The sequence below is a fragment of the Engraulis encrasicolus genome, chromosome 13 (assembly GCF_034702125.1).
Source record: "Engraulis encrasicolus isolate BLACKSEA-1 chromosome 13, IST_EnEncr_1.0, whole genome shotgun sequence".
NCBI lineage: Eukaryota > Metazoa > Chordata > Actinopteri > Clupeiformes > Engraulidae > Engraulis > Engraulis encrasicolus.
In genome coordinates this window covers 9,140,622-9,164,343 of record NC_085869.1, presented here as the reverse complement: position 1 = coordinate 9,164,343, position 23,722 = coordinate 9,140,622, and the positions used below count along the sequence as shown (strand labels likewise).

The 23,722-nt window shown below is 44.3% G+C and overlaps 1 protein-coding gene across 6 annotated transcripts in view; it reads left to right on the top strand.

Moving 5' to 3' along the window:
- The window catches only part of dnajb2 (DnaJ heat shock protein family (Hsp40) member B2), a 32,068-nt gene extending 8,346 nt beyond the window's left edge, over positions 1-23,722 (top strand). Inside the window, exons 4-11 of one of the 6 annotated variants that reach the window (XM_063213013.1) lie at positions 3,161-3,217; positions 3,458-3,577; positions 4,189-4,281; positions 5,284-5,413; positions 7,504-7,574; positions 11,068-11,409; positions 21,049-21,099; positions 23,288-23,722. In XM_063213013.1, the coding sequence (XP_063069083.1) occupies positions 3,161-3,217; positions 3,458-3,577; positions 4,189-4,281; positions 5,284-5,413; positions 7,504-7,574; positions 11,068-11,409; positions 21,049-21,077 (842 nt within the window). In that variant the 3' untranslated portion in view covers positions 21,078-21,099; positions 23,288-23,722. Of the gene's footprint in view, positions 1-3,160; positions 3,218-3,457; positions 3,578-4,188; positions 4,282-5,283; positions 5,414-7,503; positions 7,575-11,067; positions 11,410-17,479; positions 18,651-21,048; positions 21,100-23,287 lie in introns of those variants that run through there. The other 5 variants (XM_063213015.1, XM_063213016.1, XM_063213012.1 and 2 more) reach the window with 5 other exon arrangements.

The following is a 23,722-nucleotide window of genomic DNA, read 5'->3' as shown; positions in this document are numbered from 1 at the left end:
TTTGGGGTTCGGAATTGTGTCGGAAGCGAAAGTGCTCCGCAGTGCTGTCGGAGCCGGTGTGCGGAAGCCCTAAGACAGCTTTAAGGGCCGTGAACGGCCCACGGGCCATAGGTTCCCCATGTTGTAACTTTTCCCCTTTCTCTCATGAAGTGTTCTCAGACTCTCAAACATTGTGTAATAGGCATTATTACCTGACATATCACATTTCTTGCATAGTCAATTTTACCCCTCCGGTTTCCTTTATGTTCAATGACAGCATAATATTCACTATATAGTCATTATTACCCGTCCCCTCTCTGTGATGTTGTCTTCAGACACTCGGTTATGTTGTCATTACTGTAGCCTATAACCTCCTTTCTCCTTCTCCATTCTCCTTTCTCTAATGAAGTCCTCCCTGAGAGTGTGTCATGTCACAATCATCAACTGCTCTCTCCCCTACAAAATCCTGTCAGATTTATGTTGTCCACCTCCCCTCTCCACTATGAAGTCCTGAAAACCAGAAAAGTCACAATGCTGTTTTTGTTCACAACAAACCACTGGGAAAAAAAAAATCTGTTTCAAAGCGCTGTCTCTGACCATTATACCTATACAGTAGTATGCCATAACACTGTACATTAGGCTAGGTTGTGCATTATTGAATCTCGGAGAGAGAGGTCCGCACACTTAAAATCATTTTTGTTTTCTTTTATTATTTCATTGCTGGATTACGTTTCGACTTCAACAGTCTATTGAGGTCGAAGCGTAATCCAGCCATGAAATAATAAAAGAAAGCAAAAACGATTTTAAGTGCGCTGACCTCTCTCTCCGAAACTACAGTCGGCCTTTGTGCTGTACCTTTTTCTGGGATGCGCACAATCTTCACTTTCAACTGTGCATTATTGGATGCCTTGGTGTAATCTTCGATTTTAAAGTTGAGATTCAAAAGTAGCCAAAGAAGGGTCCAGACATGATGTATAATGGCGTCATGTTCCAGATTGTAGGAGTGGTCACTGCACAGGCCCCACAAGAGCACTTGTTAAGTGCAGTCATGAGTAACCGGTTAGGGCGTCGAAATTGTAGCCCAAAAGTTGCCAGTTCGACTCCCAACCAGGTCGGTGGGGGGAGTAATTAACCAGTGCTCTCCCCCCATCCTCCCCCATGACTGAGGTACCCTGAGCATGGTACTGTCCCGCCGCACTGCTACCTTTCGGGCACCATTAAGGGCTGCCCCCTTGCGAGAGTGAGGCATAAATGCAATTCCATTGTGTGCAGTGTGCACTTGTGTGCTGTGGAGCGCTGTGTCACAATGACAATGGGAGTTGAGGTTTAGAGTTTAAACAACTGTGCTTTAGGACAAAGTATGTGGACTGCAGAAGCAGGCCTTAAAACACAGCACCAGCCATGCAGTGAATTATGGCTCACTGTTAAACTGGAGGTTGAACTTTATGTGGTCGATATGCCCTTGGTGGTTAGGCCAAATGCTAGTGCAGAGCATATACAGTATATCACGAAAGTGAATACACCCCTCACAGTTTTGCAGATTTTTGAGTATATGTTTTCATAGGAAAGCATTACAGAAATGTAACTTTGACACAATGATTAGTGACCTTTTAACAACATATTCAACCGCTTAAATTTCTTGTTCACTCAGAAAAAAACAAAATACAGCCATTAATGTTTGAACATGTACTCACAAAAGTGAGTACACCCCAGATTAAAATCCGGTACAGAAGGGGCTATGTTGGCTCGAATCGTCTCGAAATGAAACGAAATGAAAAGGGATGACAAGGGAGGTCATCAGTGTGCGTTTCAACCTTTCTTTGCATTGAACTTTTACATTTTGAGTCTACATCTGGCTTAAATAGATTGGTGTGAGATTTGAATGCAATCCTATGGAGAATATCATGATCTGCTTCAGTAGTCACAGTGCATGTTGACATGTATGTTTCTTTTAGGTGTATTTCAGATTGCCAATGTTGACAGCATTCATGCATCCCCAAACCATGTCAGTCCCACTACCATGCTTGGCTTATGAGAGGATACACCTTTTTTGTAAAACTCACTTGTTTACCACCACACATGCTTGACACCATCTAAAGCCAATTTGTTTATCTTGGTCTCAAGAGAGATGAACAGACCAAGGATATGAATCACTGGAACCATGTTGTGTGATCTGAAGAGACCAAGATAAACAAATTTGCTTTAGATGGTGTCAAGCATGTGTGGTGGTAAACAAGTGAGTTTTACAAAAAAGGTGTATCCTCTCATAAGCCAAGCATGGTAGTGGGACTGACATGGTTTGGGGATGCATGAATGCTGTCAACATTGGCAATCTGAAATACACCTAAAAGAAACATGCATGTCAACATGCACTGTGACTACTGAAGCAGATCACGATATTCTCCATAGGATTGCATTCAAATCTCACACCAATCTATTTAAGCCAGATGCAGACTCAAAATTCAAAAGTTCAATGCAAAGAAAGGTTGAAACGCACACTGATGACCTACCTTGTCATCCCTTTTCATTTCGAGACGATTCGAGCCAACATAGCCCCTTCTCTACCGGATTTTAATCTGGGGTGTACTCACTTTTGTGAGTACATGTTCAAACATTAATGGCTGTATTTTGTTTTTTTCTGAGTGAACAAGACATTTAAGCGCTTAAATATGTTGTTAAAAGGTCACTAATCATTGTGTCAAAGTTACATTTCTGTAATGCTTTCCTATGAAAAGATATACTCAAAAATCTGCAAAACTGTGAGGAGTGTATTCACTTTCGTGATATACTGTATAATACGGGAACAGATGGTCACACGCAGACCTACTCACTTGCTGTGGAGGTTTATGCTCTTGCACATTATGCTACTGTGCAGTCACAGTCACTAGGTCTAAACAGTAAATGTTGTGTTAATTCAACACTTAGAGAGTTGATCTTTCATTTTTGTAATGCACTTTTATGTGTGTCTCCCTCTGTACCCTGTTCTGAATGAAAAATACATAAAAAACACATCCGCTCTTTCTCTCTGTCTATATCTACCTCTCTCTACCTCTCTCTGTCTCTCTTTCTCTATCTTTTCTGTTCCTCTTGAATCTATTCCTCTCTCTCCTTCCCTTCTTCTTCCCCTTCTTGACTCTTCTTCTTCTTCTTCTCTCCCTTCTTCCTCTCTTGTTCTCTTTAGGAAGTAAACGACAGTCATATGACACATATGGCAAGGAAGGAGTTCACAGTAGTTCAGGTAAGCAGAGGCTCTGCAGTGCCTCGCCACCGACCATACCATCCTGGGATTTGTGTTTAGCCATTTTGTCTCATTCATGTCTTCCCTGGGCACAGGAGCAAATGCCCTGCCTACCCCCCCACCCCCTCCCACCCTATAGCTCCACCCCTGCGTGTTACCTTATTTGTTTGCACCACGTTTTCTTTCCACTATATGTACCTGTTCTTCATGCCCATCACGTCATGTCTCCTTGGCCTGTAGGCTCGAGTGGGCCTTCATCCCATACGGGAGACTTCCCAGGATTCACCTTCACATTCCGAAACCCAGACGATGTCTTCCGGGAGTTCTTTGGGGGACAGGATCCCTTTGCCGACTTCTTCGGTGAGTGACACAGCGCTATGTCAATATGCATGATAGAAAATACTTAATTGAATCTGCTATGCATTCTACATGTGTCAGACAAAACAAAACAAAAAACAACAAACAAAAAACATCTCTATTGACTATGTAATCAATATAATCATTACCGACCAATGTCCTGCTCTGTGTTTCTGTCTCCTTGCTCTCTGATTGGTTCCGTTGTGTACCTGTTTTCCCTTCCTGCTCACTGATTGGTTCCGTTGTGTACCTGTTTTCCCTTCCTGCTCACTGATTGGTTCTGTTGTGTGCCTGTTTTTCCTCCCTTCTCTCTGATTGGTTATGTTGTGTGCCTGTTTTCCCTCCCCTCTCTGTGATTGGTTCTGTTGTGTGCCTGCTTTCCCTCCCTTCTCTCTGATTGGTTCTGATGTGTGCCTGTTTTCCCTCCCTTCTCTCTGATTGGTTCTGTTGTGTGCCTGTTTTCCCTCCCTTTTCTCTGATTGGTTCTGTTGTGTGCCTGCTTTCCCTCCCTTCTCTCTGATTGGTTCTGATGTGTGCCTGTTTTCCCTCCCTTCTCTCTGATTGGTTCTGTTGTGTGCCTGTTTTCCCTCCCTTTTCTCTGATTGGTTCCCCAGATGACTTCCCCTTCGGAGGGATGCACCATGGCCACCGTAACCACTCCAGGCCTGCTGGGCCCGGACGCTTCTTCTCCTTCCCCTCTGCTGGAGGTCAGTGGAACCGAGTTGCCTGGTTAACACCAGACCTAATCACAAGTGAGATTAGGTCTGGGGAGTTGCCTATTGTAAATTCCGTATAGGGCCGGAATACTTTGCTATTATGACACACTGCCCTGCTCTCTGATTGGGCAGAGAAACTGTTAAGGTCGGAATGCTTGGCCATTATGACACATATCCCATGATCTTGGCAGTTATGAGTCATCCTCACCAGACTGTCTTTCAGATCGAAACAATTGTGTAGAACTAAAGGCAGTATGGGAGTTCCCAGGCTAGGAACCGAGGGCATCTTGCACTTAAATTGTTTTATCGGGCAAGTGCCAAGACTAACGTTTAATATTGACTCTGAAGAAGACGTGACGACGTTGAAACGTTAGCCTTGGCACTTGCCCAATAAAACAATTCAACGTCGTCCATATCTGAAGATGCTCCGGTGACTCTCGTTCATTCCCTGCAACTACTAGTACTTTCCGGTTATGCACCAGATTGTGAAGAGCAGGAAGGCGGAGGATATCTCTCTTTTCTACGTCATCTTGTACTAATTTGTCACTTGGTTCTCGAACCCGCAACCTCCCGGCTCACGCTCCAGCTCGGCATTGGAGGCACAGTATGATACCACTAAGCTAAAGGTCCAGACCGATAGCTCAATGTTACCGTATCTACATGACGCTTCGGGAGGGAGGTTTACTAACTCACTACCGCCAAACTGCTAGTTGGCATCAACACCTCACTATCACTTCCTTATCTGGTGGCCCATTGTAGAGGTGGCCAAAGTTTAAAAGTAAAAGTAAATTAATAGTGTAAGTACAACTGGCAGTGGCATATGATATTACTACATAATGTTTCCACCAGCTATTCCATTGTACCTAATGAGGAGGCTAGATGTTATTGTTACTGAAAGAAAACTAAAAGAGCTTGAGATCCTAAGTCATTATTATACTGTACAGTTGTATGTGTTTATTCACTCTCCCCATGTCGTTGTTTGTCGTTGTCTAGTGGACTTCACTACGTTCTCCATGGGGGGGATGGGAGGCATGGACATGGGGGGAGGAGGGGGCCTGGGCAACTTCAAGTCCGTCTCCACCTCCACACGCACCGTCAACGGCAAGAGAACCACCACACGGAAGTAGGTGTCTGATTCAACACAGTCAGGTCAGATCAGATCAGATCAGAGGAGCTGTGTAGTGTGTGTGTGTGTGTGTATGTGTTTGTGTGTGTGTTTGGAGAGAGAGAGAGAGAGAGAGAGAGAGAGAGAGAGAGAGAGAGAGAGAGAGAGAGAGAGAGTGTGTGTTTGTGGATAGGCCTACATGTAGAGTATGTGTTTTATTTTATTATTTGCACGCACATTCGTGCCAAAGTGAGAGTCCCATTATAATGCCATGCACCCTGTATTTCATGTACTGATGACGCCTTCAGTTGAGTATACTTCAGTATACACACTGTTTGCATTGAGGTCATGTCTAAATAATTAACTATGGTATCTGCTCAGTGTCACTGACAAGGCGTGTGGTGTTCTCTAACACCCACCAACGCAATAACTTCCCACGACAACAGTTATTACATTGGTAGGATATTATTATGTTGGCCGGGCAATTGAATGAATGAATGAATGAATGAATGAATGAATGAATGAATGAATGAACTAGAATGGGCACTCGGTAGAGCGCAAACCTTCGCCTACGCCACTTATTTTTTTCTGGCCATCTTCAGAGTGTGGGGCATAACATTCTCCAAATTTTGGTGTTAAGTTTCATTTAAATCGGACCGGAATATTGTAACATTACATATTTGGCCCAGTCTTGACCTCTTATTCAATTCCGCATGCAGACGTTGTTCTGGCATGTAGAGCTTGGCAAAGAAAAACGTGTTTGACCTTTTCGTGACCTTGACCTTGACCTTTACCCAAAAAGTAATCAATTGTTCCTTGGGTCATGACCAATCATCCCAGTAAATTTCATAAAAATCGGCTGAATTTACGTTTTTGACCTTTTCGTGACCTTGACCTTTGACCCAATCACTCCCATAAAGTAATCGATTGTTCCTTGGGGCATGACCAATCATCCCACTAAATTTCATAAAAATCGGCTCAATTGACGTTTTTGACCTTAACCTTTGACCTTTGACCCAATCACTCCCAAAAAGTATTCGATTGTTCCTTGGGTCATGACCAATCATCCCACAAAATTTCATAAAAATCGGCTCAGTTCTGTCTGAGTTATACGAAGTACAAACAAACATTTTGACCTTGACCTTGGACCTTTGACCCAATCACTCCCAAAAACTAATCGATTGTTCCTTGGGTCATGACCAATCATCCCACTAAATTTCATAAAAATCGGCTCAGTTCTGCCTGAGTTATACGAAGTACAAACAAACATATTAACAAATAAATAAATAAATAAATAAATACACAACGGTCAAAACATAACCTTCGCCGACTTTGTCTCGGCGAAGGTAATGAATGAATGAATGAATGAATGAATGAATGAATCTTTATTGTCATTGTACAGGTACGAAATTGCTGTGCAAAATTAAGTGTGTAGATTGCTTTTGGATAAAAACTGTCTTTTAGCCTGTTTGTTTTTGTACCCAGAGCCCTGTAACGCTAACAGTTTATGTCCAGTATGGTAGGGGTCTCTGATGATTTGCTTGACTTTCTTTTTTTTTTTGTGATCAATTTTTTATTATGTTTTTAATACATCACAGAAAAACAAAACAAGACAACGATCATGGACAACAATCAACATCTACCCCCCCCCCCCCCCCCCCCCCCCCCCCCCCACACACACACACACACACAAACACACACACCCACACACACACACATACACAGGTCTCATTCCCAGCTCGCTCACCCAGTTCTAGAAAACACACAAAAAATGTTAACAGCTCAGCATAAGGGGATAGTAGAAGAGAATAAGAAGATGAAAAAGAACAATTTGCTTGATTTGCTTGACTTTCTTTAGACAGCGACAGGAGAACAACTCCTCTAAAGAGGGCAGGGGACAGCTGGTGATCTTCTGAGCTGTGCTGACCACTCTCTGAAGAGCTCTTCTGTCCGCTGCTGTGCAGCTGTTAATTAAACATTGTTATGACATTATTATTATTATTATCATTATCACATTTTTTTCTAATGTTGGTGGGATGTTATTGTGTTGGTGGGTGTTACAGTGTTCACTAACGTACTGCACTGTATGTGGTGTTCCTACTTTCCAGGATTCGAGAGAACGGTCAAGAAAGAACAGAGATTGAGGAGGATGGGGTTCTAAAAAGCATTCTCATCAATGGTAAACACACACTGACACACTTCCTGTACATGCATGCTTATTTACATCACACACACACACACACACACACACACACACACACACACACACACACACACACACACACACACACACACACACACACACACACAGCAGTGACGTGCGCTGGGATTTATGGCTGGTGAGGCAACTTTTTCAATATCAGATTTTCAAATAAATAATTGCCAAATAGGCCTACCGACAAGTTCCATATGTCATAGCAGCTTTCTTAACATAAGGTAGGCCTACATATTTTGACATAAGCTTACTGCATTTCCGCAGAGAAAATGCTATTAGATCTCTCTCTCTCTCTCTCTCTCTCTCTCTCACACACACACACACACACACACACACACACACACACACACACACACACACACACACACACACACACACACACACACACACACACACACACACACACACACACAGGATTCAAACAGTGGTCTCAGATAAACCACACATCACCAATGTGGACAGCAGAGCAGAGGAGAGGAGAGTAGTGGAGAGGAGAGGAGAGAAGAGGAGAGGAGAGGAGAGAAGGGGAGGGGAGAGGAGAGGAGGAGAGAAGAGGAGAGAGGAGATGAGAGAGGAGGAGAGGGGAGGAGAAGAGAGAGGAGAGGAGATGAGAGGAGAAAGGAGGATGAGTGGAGAGGAGCTCAAGGAGAGGAGAGGAGAGGGAGAGGAGAAGAGAGAAGAGGAGAAAGGAGGATGAGTGGAGAGGAGCTCAAGGAGAGGAGAGGAGAGGGAGAGGAGAAGAGAGAAGAGGAGAGGAGATGGGAAAAGAGAGAAGAGGAGAGGAGATGGGAAAAGAGAGGACAGGAGAGGAGATGGGAAAAGAGAGGAGAGGGGGAGAGGAAAGGAGAGGAGAGGGGGAGAGGAAAGGAGAGGAGAGGAAAGGAGAGGAGAGGAGGGGAGGGGAGGGGAGGTGAGGGGAGAGTAGATGTGGGACAAAGGTGTGGCAGGAAGCGAATGTCAACGTAAACAGATATTACACGCTTCGATATGGTCACCAAATATTTTGGGACTGTCATTTCTGTTATGCCTACACCTTGGAATTACATCAGAGTCTTGTAGTTACACGGGTATATTTGATTTACCTCAACGGTACCCTGTACTCAACTTTACAAACAGTTACCGGGCACATGAGAATCCGGTGCCCATCACAAAAGCTACCACACTGGACAGAATCACGGCGGATTCTCTGTCTCCCCACGGGTCTCACAAACACAGGCTTCACACACATAGGAAATTGGTCTTACCTGAACTCGTGCATCAGGTCCATGCGCCGCTCTTTTCCTTCACTTTGGCGTTGTGCATGCTAACGTTACTTTAGCCGGTGCTGTTCATCCAAAGCCCCAAACGTCGCCCCAAACGTCCAAAGCAATTAGGCATTGAATATGAGTAGCCGCGAGGATTTGTGTTTCGTGAGGCTCCTTAGTCCTTAGTAAATTGTTAAGTCGTAAAATCCCATGCGAATGGTCTTCCACACATTCTCGCCGGTTGCAAACAAGACACAGGGGAAACAACGAATATTTTCTGCAGTGTTGTACCACTCACTTTGAAATGATCGGGTAGTTATTCTGACCGGTCACCTGAGTAGCAAACCCTTCAGCTCTGTCGGTCCTCCATTCTTTATCACATATTTTCCCCTTGGAAATCCAACTTTGAGAATGCTCTTAGTTTCGTCATGAAATCCACTTGTAGTAGTCAAAGTGACCAAGCTAGCCAACAACACCGACTGACTGTATTGTGAACTTCAGATTCGCTATGACGTAACTGTCCAGCAAGACTCAACACCAGAAGGAGTCTGCGGCCAGGCTACTGCTCGCCTCACCATTGTATATTTCAGTGGGCGTTATGCCAAAGCGTCCAGAGTAAAGAAATGATAATCACACGTAGAAAATATTTAAAAAATATCAGGAAATGAGGGCACACCATACATACTTCTATTAAGTGTATAAAAACGTTTAATACAATATTACCAGGTTGCATTCACAGAACGAGCAACATGGCGCATGCGCACAAGCTTGTTAACGAGGGATTGAGCATTCCGGGGTGAGGCCAGTTCAGAGTTGCCCCAAATGCACCGTATTCGGAGCAATTTGACATGAAATGGGCAAATATTACGATTTTGGCCACGGAAATGATTGAAAATGAGTGAAACTGTTTAAATACTGCTCAAATGGTAGTTATGGTGCAGATGCTCGAAAACAATAGCTGTTATTGTTACTATTATTCACATTAACTGCATCTCATCATTCTCATCTGGAGCTGGTGAGGCCGTGCCTCCCCTGCCGTATTGGAGTGCACGTGCCTGACACACAGGCACACACACACTATACAAAATTATACATTCACTTTGACATTATACACTTAAAAACGTTGATGTTTCCCTACGTTTCCACAAGTTTCATTAGTTCATCAACCATGGAAAAGGGTGAAATGTATTTTTCAATTCGCCACCCTCTATGGGTTAGTATTATCAAACTAAGCAAATTAGAAGACACAGGCTGTTTCTCTGTACATGGTTTAAAAAGAAGTGTTTAAAAGAATTTAAAAGACGTAAAGAAGCAAAATCAAACGAACCCTTAAACAACACCTCAAATGTTGCTTCATTAAACTTTTTAGTGGATGTCACATACACCTATCTGGTTGATACTAGGCAGTAATTGGTGGGTCTGAGCTAAGTGGACTGTTTGTGAAGATATACATTTAACTGAAGTACAGTATAGTGTATATGCAGTTATATCAGGGCCGGCGCTAGGCATAGGCAGACCAGGCGGTCGCCTAGGGCGGCAAACATTACAATATGATTTGAAAGCCCCCCCTTTAACACGTACAATTTAATGAGAACCCAATTTTGGCCCCCCCCCCCCCCCTGTCTCTGGGTCCGGGACAACTGACCCCTACTCCCGATATCTTCAATATCAATGTCATGAAGGATGATATGATGCTCTAAAAATGTGTCTTGCTCTCATGTCTCATTTTCTAAGAAGATGTCCCCCTAGTGAATATAGAGAATAATCCCTTTATATCAATGTTATGAATGATATTGTTATGGGGGGTATCGTGCTCTAAAGGTGATGATACACTGGGCAACTGATTGAGCAATCTGTGTGGGTAACAATACTGTATCATGTCGTTTAGATGGTTAATCCCATAACATTTTTATTAGGAGAATTTAGATTAGCAGCAGACAACTTTTTTCAACCATTCCATCAGACAATGAATAGCTAATCATGATATTGGCCAGAAATGTTGCTCAAAAAGTTGCCTTGTGTGTCATTACCTTAAGGATGTTTAATGTGTTGCCAGGTGAATATGGAGAATAACACCTCTATGCTGATGTTATGAATGCTCTAAGGATGTATAATGTGCCTTATGTCAAATAATCCATCCCTCTATGTTGATGTTATGAATGCTATGGTTGTGAAGGGGTATCATGCTCTAAGGATGTGCAATATGTTGCCAGGTGTGGCTGACGAGATGGCGCTAGCACTGGAGCTGAGTCGCCGCGAGCAAGAAGGCATCGGCTCCTCCTCCACCTCCTCCACTTCCACTTCCACATCCACCTCCGCCCACACGGCATCGTCCACCAATCACCAGCAGCGCCTGCACACGCATCATCATCACCAGAAGCCAGCCAAGACGAGCCCCGCCCAGCGCTCCTTTAGCTCCGCCCCCTTCTACCACTGTCCGGACGGCCTGGAGGATGACGAGGACGACGAAGACCTGCAGATGGCGCTAGCGTACAGCCTCTCGGAGATGGAGGCGCAGCAACGCTCCGCTGCCGCCGCCCAAGACTTCATCTCAGGTGGGGGTCGCAGGGGAGGGGCCAAGAAGGGCATCAGAGTCAGAGTGGTGAACGGCCCCTCAGTGGTCGAGGTGAAGGCCAAGAAGGGGGTCAAAGAAGGTGTGGCTAAAGGGGGCGTCGGCACAGCCAGAGGCCCCTCAGTGGGTGTTGTGGATGAAAGGGTCAGAGTGGTGAACGGCCCCTCAGTGGTCGAGGTTAAGGCCTCCTCCTCAAAGGGTGCGGCTAGTTGTAGTCCTTCCATGGTTAAAATTAAGCTCTCCTCCACAGTCAATGGGGTTACGACGACGTCATCAAGTGTGGTTGCTGGAGACACAGGGGAGGAGCGGGAGGAGGAAACTGGCGTAGGTGGAGGGATCGGCAGGATGACGGAGGAGGTCAGGGGCAGTCCTCCTTCCCGCTCCTCTTCGCCCCCTGGTGGTGGTGGTGGTGGTGGTGGTGGAGGGCTGGTAGGAGGAGGAGGAGGAGGGGTGAAGGTGGAGGAAGGTGGGGTGGTTGGAGGAGATTGGCCCATGGGCCCTGTGCAGGTGGCGGAGGGTGAATGGGTGGAGAATGGCATACCAGCCAAGAACCACCACAAGAAGAAGAACAAGTGTGGGTGTGTGGTGGCGTAGTAGGTAGAACAGGACCAAGTGTAGTGGGTGTGTGGTGGCATAGGTACCGTAGGAGCAGTCAGATCAACAGCAAATGGACAAGAATATAGTGACAAATATAACAAGCACACTCTATCAAAGTATGCCAAACTCTATGAACCAATTCTGGTTCGCGTCAAAAGCCCAATAACATGTAATGCATTTTAAAAGAAAGGTGGCCTGGAGCACTAATTTGCTCATTTGCTATCTACTGTATATAATACTAGTTTATTATGACTTCTATTATGTTATTGTATAATACACATATCCTACATAACAATACAAATAGGCCTAATATACAATACTATAGGAGTTTATTACAGAAATGTAGTGTACTCTTAGACTTTCTTAATCAGGTGAACATATAGTACAGAGATTGTCTTCTCGAGCAATGTTGGATAGTCTGTCTGACTTCAGCTCTTTTTGTGATACTGACAGATGGGAATATGAATTGACATTCTAGGTGCCTATAGCCTACTTGGTTATTAACACAATTATGGAGGCTCACTGACCACTGAACAATGTCGTTTTTTACCTCTAGATCTCCTGGAGAATGGTATGTTGGGAAAGTTTCATGATCGTCCAGTCAGAACATTAAGAATTTGTTGTGTTGTTAGCATGTTAGCATTGCTAGTATGCTGTTCTAGTCTAGCTAGTATTGTCTCGTGTGTGATCGACTGTAGTGCAGCCACATGTGGGCCAGCTGCTGAAGTCGATCATAACCCAAACCAGAGGATTAGCAAGAAACCATTATATTTTCTGGGCCCTTCCCAAAACACACTTATTTGTTTTCAAATGAATATCCTTGATTGTGTGTTTCCTGATTGACCCATGTCTGTGGATGAAAAAGGATGAAAAAATGTTTTTGTCCCTGTTTGTGGAATGGGACCACAGCGTTGCTAAATTGGGATCGGTCTCATCACTGTTACCGATTTTAACATATTGTGATATTCCCCATTCCCCTACCCTAAAGGGCTCTCCTTGCCCCCCGTTACATAGATTTTCTCTTCTTTGATGGGCACAGTGTCTATCATCAGCCATTTCTATTATTGTTCCACTTATACACAGTATGCAGCTTTATCGTACACAGTGAGATATGATGCTATACTGAACCCTGACATACTTTTGGTTGGAGTAAATGGTCTCATAAAGTTATTTTTCCTTACCATACGGGCAATAATGAATTTACTTATGGTAGAGGCTCTATTTTTCACATTCGGATTTACAATGAAACCTTGAAGCCTCAGGAGCTTTGTCTCAAGCATCTAATACAATTACTCCAATTACTAATTGATTGGCAATATAACCTGTTCTGTAGACATTCTGCTGCATAGGAAGTACAGACCAGGCCATGGCCAATTATGAGATCTTTGCTTGAGCTTTAGTGTTGTATGGTAGGCATCTATCCTGGCATGGACAGTAATACTGCAGTAACTACAGTGAAATGAATGAGGTGCTTTGCCCTCATGCTCCATGTTTACTGATGCCACCAACAACGCCAGGTGCCCATGGCACTTACGGAATAACATGTGTCTCATGCACTGCCATTTTTGACCACTTAATCCAAAGAAGACTTAGGTACAGAATAGTGTCACATGTTCTGGGCTTGTTGTGGCATATGTAGCTGAAGTGCAAATTAATAAGGCATACAGCCTAACATAATGCTTGGTCTTGTTGTTGAAGACCAGTAGTGTGTGTCATTGTTGATAGCAACAGGAGAAGCACAGGATAAACGTGTTAGGAGATAATACGTAGTTGAAAGCGTAGCCAGGCTACGCCCTCCTAGTGACGCAACACCTTCAGCGTTGCTTCTAGTCAGGTCAGGAGCAATACATATATCGTTTCTGAGCTCCAGAGAAATTGGGAACTCCACCCTCTTTGTCGGAGAGCAATCAACTTTGAGCTGCTCCAACGGCCCTAGGTAGAGGCGTGTTCAAGGCAGTGACGTGGTTTAAGCCATTCTATTGACATTCTATTGAGACAAAAAAATGTTGGTTTTAAATTTGGCACAGCCTTTTCTGTCCTCAATCAGTAGCAAACTGAGGGAAGCGAATTAATCGGGCCGTTTAGGAGACGTTATTCGTTATCTTCTTGGTCAGACCGACATCTCAGTACGAGATTTGAAAGTCGATGATAATCAGGAGGCAATCAAAAGCCCTCTTCAAACCGGCAGTGGTGTCTCGGTAAACCTCTTCCACACCATCAATGTCACTAGCTCCGCCACATGTAGTCATCTCCACCCCCCCAGCCAATCTCCAACCCACCTCCACCTCCATCGCCTCCTGTCCTGCCTACCCCCACCTACCCACGCCATCCTCTCCAAGTCTATTGCAGTGTATCTACATCATGGCATGGCGTACAGTGTAATTATGTGTGTAACAACATGAAACATTGTACTAAATGGTTTGTGCTGACATTAAGGTTAGCATAGCTGTTGTCTTGTGGTAGATACACTGCTTTAGAGACTGTTAAAACAAAATGTTCTGTCCTCTCATAATTGGGAGAATGTTATATTGAGGTACGTTCTCAAATAATGTATGTTATCTACCAATATACCACTACCCTTCGACCCTGTTTTTACGTATTGCTGGTACAAGAACTCGATAGGGCTGTACGATGGTTCCCCAGTACCCTCTGTAATTCAAAACCTATGGCTACCTGTTTGAGCCACTGTTCTTCTGTGGCTACAAACTACAGGCTAGTCTTAGGAGCTGTTTCCACGTAGCAGGATATTCTTATATGTGGATATTTGTTTTCTCCTGGTTACATTGGTTTTGGCCTTCCTTTTCCACGTAGCAGATATTTTAAATCCAGATATAAAAAGGGAGGAGAAAAAATTTAGGGGGCTGATACGCATTTGTTTCAATGGAGGATTTATTTTTAATCCACATGTTGCGTTTACACCTAAACAGGAGAAAAAAAATACCCTGCTAAAAAAATATCCTGCTACGTGGAAACAGCACCTTAGTTCATTAGTAGCCGGCCTGACGACGGCGTTGCAGGCCCTGGGGTTGTTGCCAGGAAACCGGAACTTGATGCCACCTGTGACTGCCACATTTGGCAACCGAGACCACAGTCAGCGCCAAAGTAGCAGCACTTACGTATACTGCTTATTGACAGAGGAAAAGATACAGCTGGCCTGCTTAGGTGCTGTATGTTTACATGCCATTTATGTCATTTCCTGATATTAAATGGCCTGCCAAATGTCTATTTTTTGATTGTTAAGGATACTTTGGGACTCGTATAGTACGAGCTCCCCATTGTTATAGGTATAACCAGCAAATCACAAAGCATTTGAGGTCTTTTTTACTTTCTAAATCACTTTTTATTTCTTCCTAATGTCCTCTGAGGATCGTTATTCAACAATATGAATGTAAATGTCTAATATTGCCATTCAAGCAATACAAAGAGCTCACAGAGATTTATTTGGTTACTATATAATAGTAGCTACGGTATATATGTATTGCCATGTCTGTCGCCACTTTAAAAGGGTATTATCCATCAGTAATAATGTGATTACAAATTGTTTACATGTTCACCAATGATGAAGGAAATATTTTTGCAGCAAGACACTTCAAAATAGGGAAAATATGTGTGTGTGTGTGTGTGTGTGTGTGTGTGTGTGTGTGTGTGTGTGTGTGTGTGTGTGCGTGCGTGTGCGTGCGGTGTGTGTGCGCGCATGTGTACCCATGCAGATAAGAAGGGGTGTATGCATGTTGATGTGTGAATATTTTTTCCTGTATGTACGGTACAGCTGTTTGTTGGCTGATGTGGTCTCTTAACGGGGATAGTGTGCCTGCAATGACAGCCCATTCCCCAGATCCCCACCTCCCCCCTCCCCCAGAACACAGCTGCTCTGGCCCAGAGGTTTCAGCCCCACAGCCAGTGTTGCCAGATGTGTCTGACCAAATCCCGCCCAAAAGGTTCTCAAAAACCGCCAAAATGCGCTAAATTCCGCCCAAATTCAACAAATTACATTGACTTCTATGGGCCCAAAACGGCTGAAAAAAAAAAAAAACGCCAAATGGCCAATTTTTCCCGTTTTTACCCGCAGACGCTCATCCAAGTAGCCTGGTCCTGATCATCCCATAATACTACCATTTCATTTTGTATTCATGGTCTGGCATTTTTTTGCTCTGAAGCGATTGTAGGAAGCAGGAAGTTTGCACTCAGTTATGGTTTGAAATTATTGGACACATCTCACCCAATCGCTGGCAGTTACTCAACAACAACATAGCGCAGACCAATGGCTCTGGCGCAGATGTGTACGTCATTGTCACGAGCGTCCTCCCCCTTTCGCCCCCACGTGGGGGGCGTATTCGATTATTGGCTGTTTTCTGGGGGGGCGTTGCGATCAAAATTCTACTGCTCCAGGCACTCCACAGAGAAGCACGGCCAGACTACAGTAGTGGAGCCAATCCTTTGGCGGAAGTACGTAGGATGGCTCGCGAGGCTACATCCCAAGTTGCCCAGTTTACTGGTACTGTGTGTTTTGATTGGATGCCCAATGCCAGCACTGATTCTATTTGTTTCTGTTGCCCAAACCCAATCTGGGGTCCGTTTCTCGATTCTTGTCGTTGGTAACCGTCTTAAGACCGTCTTAAGACCGCCTTAAGACCGTCTTACCATTCCCTTGGATTTAGTGGTGAGTGTCGCTGTCGAGAGACAGTTGAGTCGCTCTTACGAAGGACGTTGCTACTGTTGTTAGCAAAGACGCTTTCGAGAAACGGACCCCAGGTACGGGTTCAGCTTGATTTGACTAACAAGAGGCAATTGGAAAATGATAAAGGGATCCCAAAGTCAGAACCACAATGTAATTCATCACAATGTGGTATTCAAAACCTCTCCTGAAACCTTATGAGTTGTCTACACAGTGCTGCTGTCCATGTTTGACCAAACCTAGCCCGACATTTGCTCTGGCACCATCAGCACCAAAAGCATTTTACAGTAATGCGTGCCAAGTCTAGGTGCTTGAATGACTGTGTGGGCTATCTCCGGACCAGACCAATGGTGTTATGGGATCTGTTTGGGATTCTCTTCCCGCTTCAGGCCAGTGTGTGGAATGTAGTCTTGGTAGTCACTTTTCTAGGAAGTGGGACATTTCTCAAGGCTATGATACTAAGACTTTGTTTCCTGGTTGGGCCTCGTGAAACGGCTTTAGCGTCTCGTGACCATGCCTATAAATGTCAGGGCTGAACAGGAGCACATACTAATAAGGGATGCCTTTATAAGTATTAATAGATACCAACTACTGTCAAAATTATTGCCAATGAATAGCTAGTTAGTGTTTATGGACCGGATGTTTTTTTTACGACAATGCACTACTATGTAAGGGACTATTATACATGTTGGCTGTGAGTACTTTATAACAAATATGATATGTGCAATGATTTGCCGTGAGTGTCTTGATTGATTGTGCTGATATATATATTTATCCATAGGAACAGATGGATGAGCATTGTGGTGCACTGCAGATATGGATGCTCCTCTTGATGTTGGTATGCATGGCGTGTTTGTGTGTGTGGGAGAGTAGAGGATGCATGGTTTGTAGATAGCTGGCTGCCTCAAAATGTGCCCCCAAAAAAAGCAAAGAGTTCACACAGAGATTCTATAAGTATATAGAGATATGCCATTGTAATAGGTTTCTATGGGCACCTAAAGTGACCAGGTTCCGGTCTGCCTAAAGGGGCGTGTCATAATGCTCCTAGCATTGAATAGAACAGTCCTCAGGTCTGCCTTGGTCTGCCTAAAGGGGGATTTCCCCCCCCCCCAATAATAGAACCAGGAAACAATGGGCCAATGGAACCTCTCTCTCTCTACTCTCTCTGGTTCACAGTTGCCATTTGACAATGCTGTTTGATGTTCTGTAAGGCAAAGTTCCAATCACTCCTTGGTTACCATTCAGTCATAGTGTTCTAGAATCCGAAACCATGGCAAAGCTGTATAAACAAACAGTAAATTTGCCTGCTTGGTGTCCCAGAGATAAAGGGGTGCAGGCCAAGGTGTTCTTTTGTTCAATAGCTGAGTAAGCAGGCTTGTTCAGTTCTAAACAACACACCCCATGCCATATAGTCATCCATGAAACTAACACACTAATTAATCACAGGGCACCACATGCCACCATTGCCACCGCTGGCCACCGCCAATGGCCATCATTAACATCATGTCACCTATCGAGGGCAGAAGCTGAATGCTTTTCCAGTCTTTAGGGCAGAAGGATTCAAATCCAGGCGTGCTGTTTTTTTTGTTTTGTTTTTTTTTTTTCCAAAAAAGATCCTTCGGGAGCTGCAGGATTGAAATTTGTAGTTTAAGCTTGAGTCCAATGAGGACTTGTTTTTTCAAAAGGAATATTTCATAATTACTCAATGATTACCTGGATTACTACAATCTCTGTCAAAAGCACCAGTTCTTTACAGGGCCGGCACCAGCAGCCCTTTAAACTCATCTATAGCGAGTGTTGTTGAGTGATAAACTGTGGACTGATACCATCTTTACTTATCCATTCTTCTTCCTCAGTCACACCCAGAGAACAGACCAGTGGTACTGCTCAGAAGAGTACAGGAGAATGTACATTATTTTGATATCTGATATTAAATGTCCCTTGTTACTATATCTATCGCCTTTATTGTTTATTTTTTTCTAATCACCAAATGTTTTTTTATTTCTTTTTGCATTTACATCACCTATGATGAGATTGTCAAAAGCACAAGTGATGCATTGATGACATGTCAACTACAGGCACAATAAAATCCAGCTCGAAACTAAACATGGTCAGGCTTTGGTATTTGTACTCCTGCGCAAAACAATCAGCATATAAGAAACCACAGGAGAGCTTGTGTTGCATTGTGGGTCTTAAAGAATTGCATTTGCAGTAGGCTACTGCTACATGTACAACCACCTGTGTGTCATGCACTCTAAAAACTGAATGTGCTAGAGCGGTTATTTACTGTAACTGTGCATGGGTCCATGCGTGGACATCTGTGTTGAGCCGCTACATGATGTGAAAGGTTCTTCCTTTTAGAAACGGTTCTTGGGAGCCGTAAAGGGCTCCTTTGGGTCATGGCATGTCATGCGGGCAGGAAGAGGTGCTTTATAGTGCTGAAGACCTGATAGGCCTACTGGTGCTATAAAGTGTTGGGGTGTATGACATAATTGATAGTGAGAGCCAATGGCTAATCCTGGCTGGCTTCTTCCAGCACGCTAACATCGCTAACTCATCAATCCACATCCATTAACTCATTCAAATGCTATGTTTATAACCCTACTGAGACATGTGCTTCACATGGTATTTGTCAATACACTTTCAAGATTACAGCTGCACTATATAACAAACACATTAGTGTTAATTTGTGTGCAAGGATTGCCCTTCATACAGGGTCATGATAATCAAAGTAAGCTAACTAGAACTTAAAGACATTCCAGCTTTCATCCGAAAGGGAGAGGGCCAGAACTGAAAAATGCCTTTTTGGATGAGAAGTGAAAGATCGTAAAGCTCTAAAAAGAAGCTGACTTGATATTGTTTTTGCTACCTAAAATACACTCCGGTTACATGCAGGGAATATTACAAAATGTAGTTAGGACATGGTCCTCCACGGTAGAAGGCTATGTATACTGAGAGCCAGAACGTCTTCAAGACCAATGAATCTCAGAGTCTTCAGAATGATTGATTCAGTCATTTATTTATGATTCATGTCCGACTCTCTCTGAGGACACGTTATTTAAAGTGCTTTCCTGAGACCTACCATGAACATCGAGTCCTTACTGTAATGTAACTAAGGGGTTAAATAACAAGCGTCATATCATCATATGTATCTATGATGTCTGTTTTGGTGCAATCCCAGACACTGAGTCATAGGACGAATATGGTGAAGCTGAGCTGTCGCTGTCACACCCACCACCTCCCCCCACCCTACCCCCTCCTTTCTCCGTTTTCTCACGCCACCTTTCCCTCTTTCCAAAAGCCTATCACTCTTCTCCCTCTCTCATCACCATCTCTATTGTATCGTGTTTTTTTGTGTATGAATCCATTTTCTGTCATTTTTTACAGTGTTTTGTCTGCCTCTTTTCTTTCTCATGCCATCCGTCTGCAGCAACACAGTCCCATCCAAATTTGTCAATTTCTGACTACCTTTGACCAGCGATTGCATAGCTGCCACGTCGCATGTTGACTTGGTGGCCTGAACCTAGACCTTTCCCTAACCGTAACTGTCAGTGAAGTTATGCTGCCACAAGGGGGCGCCTTTTGAGGCTCATTTCACATTTTGACTCCAAGGGCATACTCCTTTGGTTTGCTTCCCGACAAAGTCAGAGGAGTTCCCCGGAGTTTTTCCGGAGCTCAGAAATGATATTTGTATTGTTCCTGGCCTGACTAGCAGCAACGCTAAAGGTGTTGCGTCACTAGGAAGGCGCGGCCTGGCTAATACCTTAGATGTCAAAAATTGCAGTCTGGTGAAAGGTAGTCAAAAATTGACGAGTTGGGATGAGACACTGTAGCAACACAACAACGCATCTGTCATATCCCCTTCAGTCTCTTGTCTTTACGCTTCTCTCCGTCTGTCCATAGCATAGCCGTTCATCATGCTGCCTCTGCCATTCATCATCATCATGTCTTCATCATCTATATGCATCTATTGTGGTGATGCATGGACCTGTCTTTAATCCCTCTCCTCTGTGTCTTGTGCTGGTGTTAGTGTTGGTCTGTTGATGGGCAATGGGGTGGCTACATTTCCATGTTTCCGTGTCTCTGCAGCACCTATGCAATGTGTGTGTGTGTGTGTGTGTGTGTGTGTGTGTGTGTGTGTGTGTGTGTGTGTGTGTGTGTGTGTGTGTGTATGTGTGTGTGTGTGTGTGTGTGGCTGTATCTGTATCTGTTTCACTGTGTGTGTATCTGTATCTGTTTCACTGTGTGTGTATCTGTTTCACAGTGTGTGTGTGTGCGCGTGCGTGCGTGCGTGTGTGTGTGACGTCTGTTCTGTCCTCCTCATCTGTGTCACTCCTTCTGCTCTTTCAGACTCTGACTTCCAGGCCTTCACGGGCTGACTGGCCTCTCGCTGCCTCTGAGGTAACTAGCCCTCAACAACTAGTCTCTCCTCTCTCTCCTTCACCCCTCTGTCTCTCCCGTTTACCCCCTGCCCTCAACAACCAGCCTCTCCTCTCCTCTCTCCTTCTCTGTCACTCCTTGACAACCAGCCTCTCTTCTCCTCTCTCCTTCACTGTATCACTCCTTGACAACCAGCCTCTCTTCTCCTCTCTCCTTCACTGTATCACTCCTTGACAACCAGCCTCTCTTCTCCTCTCTCCTTCTCTGTCACTCCTTGACAACCAGACTCTCCTCTCCTCTTTCCTTCTCTGTCACTCCTTGACAACCAGCCTCTCCTCTCATCTCTCTCCTTTACCCCCTGCCCTCAACAACTAGCCTCTACTCTCCTCTCTCTCCTTCACTGTATCACTCCTTCACAACTAGCCTCTACTCTCTCTCCTTCACTCCCTTACTCCTTCACGACTAGTCTCTCCTCTCTTCTCTCCTTCACTGTCACTCCTCAATAACTAGCCTCTACTCTCTCTCCTTCACTCTGTCGTTCACAACTAGCCTCTCCTCACTCTCCTTCACCCCTCTGTCTCTCCCCTTTACCCCCTCACCAACCATTATTCCATCACTTCCATCAGCAACTATCCTCCCCTCTCTCCTTTACCCCCTCACCAACCATCCATCCCTCTCTCCTCCACTCCCTCCATCCTCCACTTCCCTCAGCAACCAGCTGTCTCTTTCTCTCCCCTCTGTCTCTCCCCACTCCTTTTACTTTACTCTCTCAATATATCCATTTGCTTAGAGCAACAGCTACTTCATCCATCCATCCATCCATCCATCCATCCATCCATTATTCAGTTCTTGTTGTCCTGTGTGTGTGTGTGTGTGTGTGTGTGTGTGTGTGTGTGTGTGTGTGTGTGTGTGTGTGTGTGTGTGTGTGTGTGTGTGTGTGTGTGTGTGTGTGTGTGCGCACGCTTGCGTGCGTGCCTGTGTTATGTCATAGTAATGTAGTACTAGGCTAGGTAACTTTTCTATTTCATTACTGCTGGACCAGTGTGGATTATGGGGCTACAACCTCTGCTGTGTCAGTGGAGAATAGTGTCTAGGTCACAATACTTTAAGACAGTGGTTCCCAAACTTTTCCAACGGGGATCCCATTTTGGATTTTGCACAAAATATTTTTTGCAATATTAGCGGACAAACTGTTAATGGGAAATCTAATGGAAAATCTAGCAATATTAACCCATTGACGCCTAAGGCACCCGCAAAAAAGGGTGCTGAATGTTTGAACCCTTTTTAAGAAAAGCTGCCCTCAGCCTATAAAAACCTAAATATCTCAGCTTCTGAAGCACATAAAAATACGCACTTTATTGCATTTAAATACTAAGACCCTCATCTTTCATTAGAATGTGTTCATTCATCTCAAACAAACAGAGATTTTTTATAAATTGTCCCAAATCTCACGAGCCTGAATGTTGCGTAATGCAGCTCCAGGCGCCAGGGCCAATGTTGCGCAACGCAACATCAGGCATCAATGGGTTAGCAGACAAAAATAGCGTTGTCCCTTTTGCCCATGTCGCGAACCCGCTTCAGTACCTCCGCAACACCCCTAGGGTGCCCCGGCCCCCAGTTTGGGGACCACTGGTTTAAAAGTTGAAACCACTGGTTTAAAAGTTGCACCAAAGAACGTGGATCTAAAAAGAAAGCGAAGGTCAGGTACTTTATGGGAAACAGTCAATAGGGGGCTTTTTGAGTCCGTTTTGAGTCAAATCTGCCATTCTGGAGTGAACAGGCAGTCATGTATGCCATTCTGGAATGAACAGTAGCCATGCGAAAGAACGTGGAACTAACGCTAGGCTAGGGATAATATGGCTAGCTACTTTGCCAACTTTAGCCTTATAGATAACCAACTTCTGCACTGATTGTGCCGAAATAACACATGAGATGGTATAAGCATTCGTAAATTAAGAATTTCCGATAGCTACAAACATTTATTTTTAACACATTATGTAGAAATCGTGTATACATTTCCAATGCATTCCAATGTAACTTGCCCGATGTTCATTCCAGAATGGCGGCCATGCCAGAAAATCATGGGGCCAACTGTTGCTATTGTATTGGCCTTCGCTTCCTGTTCTTTGGTTGCGCAACACCAGGCTGACAGGAAGTGGGTGGCGTTGACTAACCCTGGACTTCCTCCCTCCTCCTGTCCTGTCTCCAGGTAGCAACGCTGCTGCACACTACCCCCACTCAACCGGCTTGCCTGCGCATCTCACTCCCTAAACAATAACAACAACAACAACAACAACGACAACAACAAACAAACTGAGAATCTACCAAAGGAAAATAATACAACTGAGGTCAATGTGCGGTGTGGAGAGAAAACGTGCGATATGAGGATGTCCGTTTATTCCCGCCTGTCTGTCTGTCTGTCTGTCTGTCTGTCTGTCTGTCTGAACTGGATTGTGTACATAGGCCAAAGACAAGACTGGATCTCCTCATTGGTTCTATTTTGTAGAGCTTTCTAATGTTACAGTTACGGAAATGTTTTATTTTCAAAAAGGAAGGAAGAGCATCACTGACAGATCTATCCCATTATTTATATATATAATATATCCTTGAAAAATCACATATAAAGTGTCTTATGCTCACAGTG